The 13854-nt window shown below is 42.0% G+C and overlaps 1 protein-coding gene across 2 annotated transcripts in view; it reads right to left on the bottom strand.

The window, feature by feature from the left end:
* Positions 1–13405, bottom strand: part of GALNT18 (polypeptide N-acetylgalactosaminyltransferase 18) — a 259359-nt gene extending 245954 nt beyond the window's left edge. For both annotated transcript variants that reach the window (XM_075712750.1, XM_075712752.1), the window contains exon 1: positions 13171–13405. In XM_075712750.1, the coding sequence (XP_075568865.1) occupies positions 13171–13405 (235 nt within the window). The remainder of the gene's footprint in view (positions 1–13170) is intronic.
* Between the last annotated feature and the right edge of the window lie 449 nt (positions 13406–13854).

Raw genomic sequence — 13854 nt, 5'->3', positions numbered from 1 at the left:
TACTCCCAGGGTTACTTGCACTGTTTGAGGTGACTGCAGGTTCCAGGCACAGCAGGAAAGGAGGGGTTGTGCCAACAGCGTTGAAGCTATGCCAGAGTTGTTGCATACCTTATTGGTTTACCTCAAGAGGGCTAATTCCCACCTTGCTGCTTTCACTGTTCTCTGGTGTAAACCGGGAATGACTCAAGCACTGTATTTATACAGGTGTGCAGTTCAGTGAGAAAAAACACCCTACAAAGAGGGAGATTTTGTTTGTCTTCCTTCCTAACCAGCAACAAAAACTTATCATTTATCATGTTTAAATTTGAGCCTTGAGAAAATTATTGAGCTCTATACACTTCATGTAATGAAGAAGTGTATGAGTATGACTTCATAAAACTTACCTTTATTTAAAAAACACAGCTACTAATTCTGATGAAATGAGTAGGATTTCTCCTGAGTTTATTTTAAAGTCAGTGAAAAGAGTATGTTTTCCCCCACCTTGTGTTGAATTGGCCCTTGTAGGTAAATTGCTTGAATAAGCCCTGCTTGTTGGATGATAATTGAATGAGCTTGGGGAATTTTGCCAGTTCCAGGTGTCGAGGAGTTGGGAGAAAATAACATCTGTTCTCATCAAATAGCAGCAAGGCAAATTCAAAGTCACTCTTAATAAATCTGGAGCATGAATATTAAATAGAGAGTAAAAGAATTACTTTTTTTTTTTTAAGTAAAAATACGCTTTTTTTATTAGCTCAATGTAGCAAAGCTAAGCTGCTACATCCTACATTGTTATTCTATCATTTTTTTCTGTCATACCCTGCACTGTCACGATTTGTCATTGTGGCTAAAACTCTTAGATTCTCTGCACCATGTTCGTTGCAAAAACAGCCAGGCAATTATATGGCTACACACCGACATGTAAGAACAGCCTGGCTAGCTAGGTGCCTAAGCACAAGTTTTTTAAAATAGACAGCAGAGAGCACACTGCTAAGTATTTGCCATTGCCTGTAATCTGACACAGTATTTTACATAACACCTTTAATAATTACATTGTCTTTTATACTTGTGGATACTTTGATTCCTCTTTCCCATCCCCTTTTTTATGCTTCAGACCCAGTTGCTTACATCAGGATATAAAAAAAGTAATTCCACAGATGTGAAGCAAGTAAGAGCCACCCTTCTTGATCCCGACCTGGCCCCTGGGTACCCAGGGCAGAATTCTGAAGCAGCAGAGACTGGGGACAGAGCAAATGAGTTATTGCTTTTTATACTGTTCTGCACAGATCATCCCACTCACTTCCAAGCTCCACAATACCTCAGATGTATGAATTACTGCAGCATGGCAGTGACAGCAATTTATGCGAGTCCAGCAGAGGAAAATTCAGAGCGAGAACTTCAGGTACATTCACATTGACTGAGAACTCAGTCCCGGGACCCTCTGTTATGTGGAAAGAATGTAATTAAAAAAAATTAAAAACCTTAAGATATTGATAGATATTAAATGTAAGGGAAAATCTCAAGGCAGAACAGCCCCTACCAGGACTTGCTTGGTCTCACTTTCACATAAAGACCTCATATCTTTTTAGTAGCAGATAGGGTGCAAATGCACAGTACCTGCATAGATGGCTTTACTATTTAAAGTTTGTCTTAACTGGACAGTTAAAATGATAATCCAATTCCTGGAAAAGCAAATATCCAGAATTATCTTCCATTGAATCTGTGCCGACACACACAGTATTGAGTAATCCTTCCTCTCTGTACTTTCTTCCCCTAGGGCAGCTAATCAACTTTTTATGGAAGTTACATGGCAGTTTTACCTGGCAAAACCAGCCACAAAAGCTAGGTTAAATGCACAAGCTCTTTGTCTTAACCTGCCAAGAAACTTGTTCCCTATTGTTGTCCCAACAGTGCAAACATACTGAGAGTTCTTACTCGTATAAGCATGTTCTCAACTTCAGCATCGCCACTCACAGCCTAGAAGCTGCTCGCACAAAGATAATAACAAAGTGTAATCAAAAAATCGTTGGTGAGTATAACAAAGCGTAATAATAATAAAAAACCCCACCACCACAACCAAATCACTCTCCATGATCATGCCAGTTTTATATTTACCACCTCATTACATTAACAAAACTTGGGAGGATGAGGATTACTCTATAACCTACATTTATGTCCATAGAGCTAGCAACTGCGATCACCGCGTCTCACTGCTCGCAGCCGCACACACAGTACTTTGGGCTGAATGGCTGATTATCCGTCAATTCCTGTGTAACTGATACAGTGTATCACACAGCCGCACGGGACAGAATTTGTAATGAAACTTATATACTACATCATCTGGTACCTGTGTGCTTTTTTGCCACGATCAACATCTCTTTCTCCACAGTACGAAGACAATACCAGTATTTGACTAGGTACTACAACCTTTTGCCATACTGTAAGAGAAGCTTTTGTTTTCATCTTCATCTCAGAACACAAATAGGAACATTCTTTGAAATATATTTAGACTAAACTTTTTTTTTTAATGTTAATTTTCAGGAACGTTGCCAATCCGTTTTTAGAAGATGGTTTGCTATTTAATGTCTTTAGGCAAGGCAGCAACCCTTACTCAATAGAATCAAAAGAAATGTTGAGAAATTACGTGCAATTTTACAAAATCAAAGGCATTTCCTACACATTTTCAAGCAGACAAAAACATATTGACATGTTGTTACTGCAAGGAGCCAAGGAATGTTTCACGCATTACGACATTAAATTTCCCTTTACGTGGTTTCAAGTCTCCTGGCTTCCTCATGACAAGGAATTTTACTCTTTCATAAATTTAAAAATTCTCCAACAGTAGCCTATTTCTTAATTATGAAAAAAGAATCCAGGGCTGAACAATTAAAAATCTACTCTCAAGAGCTAGAAGTTGCAACATAAAAAGCTTTACCTTTGCTTACTTCTTCAAATGAGAAATCAATAGTGTGGCTCCCCATTCACTCTATGACCCAGTATTACACCTGCTTCTACAGCAGCCAAGCATCCTGAAAACAGTCTCCACTAATAAGTGATGAAATGTGCAGGGTTCACTCTAGCCATCAGCTATTACTCAATTACTGCAGAGAACACTAACAACTGTCTGAAAACCTGATTCTAATGCATGTCAGGCAATACTTCTGCCCTTTGCATTTCCAGACTGCAGGAGCCTGTTCCTGTTGCCACCATACTGAGATACTATGCAAACACGCTCCCACTCGCTCTAATCAAGTTCTTGCTTTGGTGCTTGTATTAGCATTTACAAACTCTTCCGTGTCAGACCCTATCAAGTAACAGTGAAGACCCTTCCCACCTTCAAGACAAGCCATACGGATCCTTAGTGTAACCATTAAAAACACATACATACATTTATATAGCGAGATATTATTATTATAGAGAAAATATTTTTGATATATTAAATATTTGTATATATATTTCCATATTCATTTGCATGCAAAATTTTTCTCACTACTTAAATGAAAATAGAGTACTAGAATTAGCACTATGAAGGTGCTTTTAAACTATTTTCATGTAAGAAAGACATAAGCTGTGCTGAAAAACTCATGTTTGTTGATAGAATTGCATTTATATGAAGTATAACAATAAATCAATGAATGAAAATGTTTCTATACCAAAAGTATTCTTGTTACAATGCCTGCATTTAGAGAAATGAAAGCTGCAAGTGGAATGATCTATCCAAACATAAGTCTTCCATCGTCATTTCGCTACTGCTTTTTCTCGCCTTGTTTCTTTTAGTGCACAAATTCACTAGTCTTGCTGGCGCTGTGTACGGCTTTATACATCCCTTTGGAACTTGTAGGGGCTTTTTATTGTTGGCTTGCTTGTTTTATGCCTAACAGTTTGAAATTAATTTTATACGGCTTTACAACCATGTGAAAATATTAGCTAAACACAAGCTTAAAATATCTCATTCAATTACATCCAAGTTTAATGATGTCATAATCCTTTATGGCTGACATCATGTTGTAAAGTCACAGAGTAGCGACTCTACTGCCTCTTGAAAAAACAGGATCAAAACAACAATACATGATTGTAATATTGAAGACCAATAGCGACACAATTTTGGTGCCAAGACCAGCATCTTGCTTATGATATTCTGATTGCATGCAAGCCAAATATTTCTTGTTTCATTAAAGATACTACATGTTTTAAAGGGTCTATATAAACTATGTCAAATAGATTTAAGTTTTGTATTTTTTAATGCTGGATTTGGGTTTAATTAACACAAGCAAATATTTGTAACAATCTGCTAGATGCGAAGCTGGTTTTGAGAGCAACAAGAAAGTAAAAGGCTTTCAGAATAGAATCAGAAAAGGTGCGTCGCTTCTTTCAACTCCATGGAAGCTCAGTAGCACCAGTTTCACCAGTTTCAATAACACTAGTGGAAACTCAATAGTTTCCACTCCATAACTGTAGTTTCATATTAACTAAAAAGGGATAAAACATTTAGGTACTCTTATGCAGCCTTTAGCTTTTTCTGTACTTCTCTCCTCCCTGACCACCCTCATCCTCCAAACTGTCACACATGAAGTCAACACATCTTCTAATCAGAAATACAGTAGAAATTACAACACACTACTCCTCCACCCTTCACCTGAGCAACTTAAAATATTCCTGTTAGCACAAGTAGAAGAGGGAAATGCTGGCATCATGTGATCATGCAATATACAGCTGGTAAAATTAAAAATACCTCAGAGAAAAACAAACAAATAGAACAAAGTTATTTCAAAAACTATGCTGTGCTCTCTTCTGCAAGCCATATTTATTCTGTGCACAGAGAAATCCCAAAAGGTGTTTTCTCTAACCATAACTTTATTGCAATGATAATCCTGTAATGGAGGGGTACAGACTCACCGAGTCTGCTGTGCTGGAGAAGTTTATCTGACAGTTTTGCTTTTACTTATGGCATGCCAAACCTTCTTGCAAAGCCTTTGGCAAGTTATGACTCGATGCAGAAAGAAAAGCTTCAAAGGAATTTGAATCCACCATGAAAGCAAGGACAGGTAATTCACTGCATTAGTTGGATGATTCATGAAATAGACCTCTAGCTAGATCCAGATTACATATGGGCAAGTAACACAGCCTAAAAATCTATATTATCTCCCTAAAATGAAGACTAGAATGACCATTTATCTATGAAGAAAAAAAACCAGAAATACTATCTCTTTTTCTTACATTCTTCAGAAAGCTGCTTATAGAAATCCTTTTTTCTCAGAGATCACCTGTGACAGCTCTAATAAAAGGAAAATTCAAACATTCACATTTAAAATAAGGGGGTTTATTTAGGAAGTAGGAAATGGCAAAACCAAGACTACAATAGGATTTCCACACCCCCACCGACATTACTGATACAAAGTCACTGAGAACACGAATTTTCAAGATACAAGCAGAGAATTAGGCAATTATGTGGTATTTAAGATGTGCTAATTATCACATGCATTTTGGGAAAGATATCTAATCTCATAGTTCAGAGCTCATGTCAGCCTCAAATTCATTATCAGTGAGGCCAAGATCTATGGTGGGAGAAGAGACGGGGCTATTACAAGACACTGTGACGTTTCCTGCTGCAGGATTCGCACACTGGGCTGTTACCAACAGGAGAAGACCTGCTGTCTGATTCACCTGAGCAACTGCGGCAGGGAGTCAAACCTGCCACCAACAGTCTATAGAAATTTGGCCTTATCACTTCTCTATATTCCTCTCCTCCGCCCAGCTCCTGCAGATCTTATCGATGGAGATGAAGGTCTCTTGAGTCAAGGGCTCCACTACACATATGTACAGCGCCGATCACAAGACAGCCGGGATTTCAGCTAGCTGCCACAGTGTTATTATCATAGAAATAATAAATTTAAAAATGCATATAATTTAAGTAGAGAATATAGGAAGAATCCAGTATGGACTGAGAAGACACATTCTGGCATTCTAAAGGCAGAGAATTTCAAGGTAGCAACTTGGACCTTCCATCTCCATATTAAAAAAAAGAAATTAGAAAATTCTCATTTGTTCCTTTTCAAAGCCAAGTAGAGGAGGTGCTGGAGAGCTGTAATAATTACAGTCATGGTTTTGGCTCTTAAAGATCTCTGCCTTTGCCTCAGGAAACTCAGGATATCATGTTAAAAATAGCACCTGGGCTACAAAACACCACCAGAGCAGTGAAAATTTATGAAGAAAATGGAAACAATGTTGGTACACAGAGAACACATCTGTACTGCACAACCGTAGTCAGAATAAATTTAATGGTAACAGCAGCATGAAGACAGAGCCTTAAGTTTCAGGTACGTGGCAATTTCAGTGTCTGCTCAGCATATCTGTCCACACTGTCCCACCAAACAGCCTGTTACTGAGCTATTTCTCAAGTCCCTAAAAGAAAGGAGCCCAGAAGTTTCTGAAGAGGCTACAAATGTAGCACTTGAAGGCCAAGGGCAGCACAGGAAGATTGCTCCACAGATGATGGAAGTGCCATTGGACTCTGACCATAATACGGTTCAGTGAACAAAACAAGGAAGACTAGAAGACATTTTTAAATACAAACAAATACAGGAAATTAAAAAGAAAAAAAAAATAGCAGACAAATGAAAAAGAATTAACCTCAGAGGAGGCATGACAAGATATGAAGTCAGTTTTCACTTCTGCATTAAATTTAATTTCATTAAAGAAGTAGTTTTGCTAGTTATAGACCAGTAAATTACTTAACTTTTTATCAGCAGTCACACACTATCTGCTCTGAAGTCAGGCAATCCCAAGACATCACAGCACACTGTACTAAGTCGGCTCTCCAATCTCTGGGCCAAGCGTAGCTAACAGCATAATCTTATGACTGCAATAAATGAGGACAGCTGTTAACCAGCTAAAGATGATTCATGTCCCGTTACGTCCCTTGCCACGCTCCGCACTTTAGCAGCTGATGATCAAGTTCCTGGCCTGTTCTAATGGCAACCAAGGATCCATCATCTGCCTTCCTGGCAACTAAGCCACCTTCACAACAGCCACCGCTGTCTCAAGATCTGAGCCCGATATCACTTTTTTAAATCACCACAGATTTTCTTTACATATCACGTCTCTAACATTCAGATGGATAATGTTAGCTTATCCCATCATACTGCAGCTTATGCATGCCTTCATAGTATAACGCTGATGACGAGATCTTTCTGTTGAATACAGAATTAAATTAAACCACTTCTGCGGCTTCTCACAGGCAAGGAATCAACTTTAGATAGAGGCAGGCAACAACTTCAACCTTTTGGCCCTAGAGATGATGGAGAAACCACGTAGCCCATGCCAGGCTCAGTGATAAACAAGTGCTTGTAGTCTCTGTTTTTATAATATAACAGAAAGCCTCATATTTTGCACACGTGCACTTGCAGGTCCAGATCCTGTACTAGTGTAGGCAGAGGACTAGGCTCTTTCACAAGCACTCAGTTCGTGCAAGAGAAAAAAAATAAACTCCATCAGCCACAAACAATACACTGGGATGTGATTCTAGAGTTGTGTCCTGTCCCTTAAACACAGAGAGTATCATTAGCATGTAGGAGCCACCTCTAAAAACATAGTCTTGAACTCCACGTACAACAACACTCCTGCATTTGTTTCAGAAATACAGAGAGTATACCTTGTGTACAGATATAGCCATCTTTTTCTGACCCAAGTAAACAAGAACAGACTTATCGCATCATATGGGACCTCAGCAACAGGGCTCCTCCAAGCAAAGGCTCTTCTGAGTTTTAGGCCCTGAGAGAAGTCACACCTCGCGCTGCTCTCTTTGCCTGTCCTTGTATGCAACAACAGTTAATTGGCAGATCACAATCTACCCCAGGCCACAGCATGCCCAAGAGGAAGAATGGTTTTTACGTTAGACTGCTAAGGCGGACACTGGACCAAGCTGATCTCACAGGTAACACACAATTCCCAGCAGCTATGTGTAGGTCTTCCTTTCTTTTCACACGTATCTAGCTATATTTTGCTCACGTAGATAAAGTCACTCGTTAGCACTAAAATGGGCATAACAGTCTAGCAGAAAGTCAAAAGACCCAAGTTTGAATCTCTGCACAGCTGCAGGCTGCTTGTGTCAACCTGAGCAACATTTTCGGAAGTGACACCTAGCCAGCATAAATGAGGCGCTGAGCTGAGTCCAGAACCTTAAGCAGAATAGCTATCTCCACCTCTGCACAGCCCATAAATCATCTGCTCAGAGACTGTAGTACATAATCCGCTCTTTCCACTGATGCTGTGCCATTACGCAGAGATAACAAACGTCAACAAAAATGAACATTTTGAGAGAGAAAAGGCAAAATTCTCCAGCTTAGCAATAAGAGAATTTGTGGAGGGTACAGAAGTCACAGTTTCCAGCCTCTGCTCCCGAATCATTTTTTAACCTTTTGTTGAAGACTTTCGCGTGAACTACAGAAATTGTCTAGACTGAAGGAAACAGAATCCAGGACAATTCCCTTCCTAACTACAAAGCTATCATTCACTCTCACTTTGCAGCCGTAAGACTTTTCTTGTTTCTGGCTCAAAAGACACAATCTCAAAAAAAATCGCAACTGGCGTGCTATTCCCACTGTATAAACCTGAAGAATTAATAAAGCAATTCAGGTGACAATCAGGAAAGAAAAAAAGAAAATAATTCATTCTGAAAAAAACCAACTTCAATCATGAAAGGAATCATTCAATCTCCAGCAATAAAATACAGTTACCTTAATAAGGCCAGACTACCACTTCTCAGTTTTGGCCATTGTGCCCTAACCATGGCAAAATAAATCCTCGGTGGAAGAGCCATCAAGAAAGAATATAATTTGAAGAGAACTAAAGATATTAAAAGCACAAAAAAGTTAACTTTAATAAGAGTAATAATAAATTACCAAGTCGTAGTCAATATAACCAATATCATTAAGTCTTCAGTAGATGGTACTTGAAATACCTGAACCTCCAGCGATGCTTGAAAATTTACAGCAATTTAAGAGTCAGTCTTCTCGCTGAAATCACTATATTAAGAGTCTCCTTAGTGCACCCATTCCAAAGCATGGAAGAGCATGAAAGTTAAATTCAAATTAATCTGCACTGACATGCAGCAATCTAGAATGACTTGAGAAGTCACAGCCTAAAGAGAAAAAATAATGGGATTAATCCTGCATGTCTTGGATATCCAAGTAGTTCCTTCTCTTGCAATTAGTTACATTGGGACAGCAGGTCTCTGCGCCTGTATACAGACTGTGAATATAGGGCCCTCTGTAGTGGAGCGAGCGCTGTGTTCCCAGGGCTACTGTCTACTGTTGATTTGTTTCTCAGTAGAACAAATACACTGCAGTGAGTGATAAACGTGCCTAATTGCTTTTGAGCTTGAGGGAAATAAGCTGGGGGGATTTAACAATTCATTATTCCCAAAAGGAAAGCACCACAAGAATAAAAGACATGGTGGAGTGTCCATGGGAATCATAGTGAGCCTGACCTTATGGAATGCAGCTAGCCAGGCTGCAGAGCACAGCTATCACAAAACAGAGGTTTACATACTACATTCCTCCTCATGTTTGAGATCAAGAAATAAATAAAGGGTAGGTATCAAACATGGGATTTACTTATCCAAACCTTTAGATGGCTAAAATTAAGAATCTGGGTTGACCTAGTTCCCAAACTTAAAATATGCAACTTCTGAAAGCAAATCATTCCACCCTAACACCTGTCCAAGACACGGGGAATGAATCGCACACTGGAGAGCTCTCCCTCCCCCAGCTGACCAGGAGGGTGGCTAGATAGCCAACTACGAGATAGCTAACATCAGCTAAAGTAATCTCTTTAGTACAAGCCAGGTAGCATTCAGATGTAATTAACACCACAATCACCACAACACACTGCCATAGAAAAGCATGCAGGTCATCATCATTGTAAAAAGGTAAGGTGATTTGACCAAAACCCTCTTGTAAACTGTGGCAGCCCACAAGCCAAGAATTCATGATTCCCAGGCTTAAGTTCAAGTTCCAGCATCGCGTTTCCACTCCACAAAATACTTCTTTCTGTCGTCCACATTGCCCAACTACACTGCAATGCTGCCAAGCCTGCCCCAAACTGCCCACTACAGAAGTCAGTATACAGATGCATGACTCTTGCACAGCATGCCCATAGGTCACGCGACATAAATTAACACATAATGAGGAAAGAAGGAAACAGAGAAGTACCATACAGGCAGAGCAGACACAGATGCTCTTATTCTATTTCCAGCGTGTAGAGAAGCGATTATCCTCCAACATTTGCAGAAGCGTGGATACACAGCGGTGTAAGATGTGCAATATGGCAGGTACATACTTGTGCATTCAAACTTTTCCACTCTTGGCCAGTACCAATATTTCGCTTTCCATACTGTTCTTTTGGAACACAAGGCATGCATGCTTGCATTCTCACTGAACTTCTCTTATCTGGAAAGCTCTTTTCAGTCATATACTTTTCTTGCCATGAAAATGTCTTTTTAAAAATATGTACTTTAAAAAGCGTTTTATATGAAGGCACCTCTTATTCCTTCTCATTTCCAGGACACTTGATAAAACATTACAAGACTGCAATTTATCTGCTAAAGGAATTCCCGCATGGCATCTAATTAAACAATTCAATCAGAAAACAAGTTAAAATGAAATACTAGCGTAACCCCATGTGTAAAACACGGCAGTTAGAGCTCTCTGGTATTTGCAGGATATGCTATGAAATGCAGTTCTATTACCCATGCTAATTTCATGCCTGTTCAGCACTGCGGAACATCTGAGCTATTGACACCTCTCTCCAACATAAAAAAGAAGCGGTCCAAGGAAAAGTTTAAAACAAACTACAGATAACCCTTATAACCTTGTCCAGAACCATTATGGCAGCTGGTTTACCCAATTAATGGCAATGAATCTCAAACCTGTAATTTCTTAACGCTGACCTTCAGCTCATCCCAAACCCAGTCAGGCTTGGGATATTCCTTCCAATGACTTCAGTGAGTTTTACACCATGACCCAGAATTCACGGCATCTCACAGTGCTAAGCAAAATCTGATTAAAATAACATCTTATTCTGCAATCTCTGCCACAGGAATTCCTTGTGAACCCCAGTTACTACAATTTGGCAAGTAAAAGTACAGAAAATCCACATAGGGATAATGATCTCTGATTTTTATTTTATTTATTTCTTTATCTTAACGAGTAAGTGGTTTCAATATGTATAAGAACTTCGTAAACTTTTTTTCCCCCCCCAAGTATATTTTAGTACTTATTACCAAACTGTTCACTTAATTATTTTTAGAAGACTCTCTTCAACTTTCATACAAATGTTATTTAAGGAAAATATCTTCTGGTCTGGTTTATGCATAGTCACAAAAAGTCGCAAAAAAAGTTTATGCTCTAAGCGATGCTATACGCTCCCCTGATTTAAGTATACCTTTCTCTACTATGAGAGGAACCACTGACCAAAGGAATATGCCGATATGGACATCGTTATTTTCCTTGAAAAGAAATAAGAGCATTAGAGCTTCACAACAACAAACCTGAAGGAGTTACGCTCCAACCTGATATGGAAAGTCAATTAATTTCACGTATCTAACTCTTAACAGTGCCTTTTGAAAAATCCCTGCCTTCATACATGATTCCACAGTGCACTCCACTGGCACACAGACAAGAATATATTTTCCTTCTTAAAATCCATTCCAGGAATCAAGAAAAACTTAAGGACTGCATGAGAGAACTTAACTTGCAGGAGCTGCTGTAACTCATCCTCCAGAAAAAAAGTAGTATTTTACCAATTTACCCAAGATGACAAGACTATCTGAAAAATGAAGGCATATACAAACTGAATGGTGATGTGTCATATTTAAAAAAATATTAATACAAGTCATAGCAAAGTAGCTGGGCTTTAATAGGACTGCAAAGTTATGAGTATTGACAAGCAGGGGAAGCCAAATTCGTATGGGATTAGCTACCCTGCCTGCTCCACCTTTCTTTATATTCCCCAAAGACGAGTTGGCCACAGCTGCCTGGAAGTGAGCGAGATTTTGTGCACTGGTGATAGGTATCCTTCACCAGATGGTTTGCTCTCCCTTTTTAGATTTAGGAGAGACTAGAATTGGGATTTGAACATTCAGCAGAGGTTATGCAGAAGCAGAGAAAGATGGTCCCTCTAGGTTTTGTAAGAGCTCTCACCTACCCCCACCCTCGGCCTCCTTACTGTCCAACCCACTTAGCAGGCTGAGGGAATGACTGTATGGTGCCATGCAGATGATGAAAATACATAAAGGCAGACACTAAAGATCACCCAGCAAAGCAAAGTCATGTAAAATCCAAAACTCCCAGGAAATAATCATATTCTCCCCCACCACTTGCCTACTCCAACGCTTCTCCCAGAGCTCCCGTTAAAAGGAGATCAAATTAAAAAGGCACTACACAAGCGAGCGATTGCCCCCATTCCAATCCCAAGGGGCTCCCAGCACTACAGCAGCAGTAAAGGAGAACCTTGAGCACAGCTGGACACGCACGCTCTCCCAGCACGGAGCAGCAGAGCCTGGCTTACAGGGCGAGAACAAAAATTCCCCTCGCGGCAGCCCATTTTGGAACAGAAACACAGCAAATACGAAGCAACGACGATACCAGCAGGAAGGGAAGAGGCTCCCCTGCCCTCCGCGCCGAGCCCTCCCCGCCGACCCCCTACTTCGGCACGACACGGACAGGCTGGGAGCTGCGCTGGGGCTGATGGCAGCACCAGGCCGAGCCCAGCGCGGCGGAGCTGCCGCCGCTGCCCAGCGCCCGCCTGCTGCGGCCGAGCCGCCCCGCAGCCCGGCTCGCCCGGCACCGAGCCCCCGCCGCCCCGGCCCACGCTCCGCCGCGGGGGCGACCGCCCGCCGCCCCGGCTCGCCACCCCGCGCGGAGGCCGAGCCGGGAGGCGGAGGGGAGGGAGGGGAGGGGAGGGAGCGGGGCAGCCCCCCCGCCGCCCGCCTCCGCCGCGCCTCTCGCCGGGCGGCGGGAGGGCTCCGCCGGGGGCTCCCCCGCGCCCCGCGGCCCCCGCGCAGCCCCGGCTCTCCCCGCCCGCCACGCAAATGTCACCGCACAGACAGCGAGCGCGGCGGGAGGGCACGGAGCCCGCACCCGGCAGCCGGCGTGGTGGGGTGGGAGGGAAAGCGAGCGGGGGGTAGGGTGGTACCTTGGATATGCTGCTTGATGACATTTTCCAAATGGTCCAGCCTTTCTATAATCCTTAAAGTGTCCCCTTTGTCTTCCTCTAACTTTTTTTCTGAGATCGGCTCCTGCACTTTCACATAAACACTGGCAATGTAGTTGGTGACCCAGCCCACGTACAGCAGGCAGACGATGTTAGTCATTCCACTCAAAATCACGCAAGTGGACACTAAAGTTTTGGTTTTCCTGGTGCACGCCATCCTGAGATCCCTCCATATAGCTCCAAAAATCCTGTGGTCCAGAAAACAAACAAACAAACAAAAAAATAAACTGCGATGAAAAGAAATCCTTTTCCCCCCGCCCTTTCCCCGAAACGGAGACCGCTCCCGAGTCGGTAAATTTCCATGCAAAAAGTTCTCTAATCCACAGAATAAAAATATTTGTCGCCTACCTAGGAGGAGAGGTGGGGGTGGGGAGGGCTGATAATTAGAATCCTGGATTTTAGTACAGTAAAATAGCTGAAACTTTGCGGTAGCGGTGCCGGCCGCCCGCCGCCCTCGGGCACCGGCTCCCGCCGCGGGCGGCAGGGGCGCGAGCCGCCGCCGCGCGCCCGAGTCCCGCAAACTTTGTTCCCTCCGCCGCCGCTCCCCGCCGCGGCCGCCCGCGGCCCCGCACTCAGACCTCGGCAGCGGCTGGCCGGGGAGCGGGG

This window comes from Pelecanus crispus, chromosome 6, assembly GCF_030463565.1.
Source record: "Pelecanus crispus isolate bPelCri1 chromosome 6, bPelCri1.pri, whole genome shotgun sequence".
NCBI lineage: Eukaryota > Metazoa > Chordata > Aves > Pelecaniformes > Pelecanidae > Pelecanus > Pelecanus crispus.
Note: the sequence above shows the minus strand (reverse complement) of the source record. Positions and strands in the feature narration are given on the sequence as shown.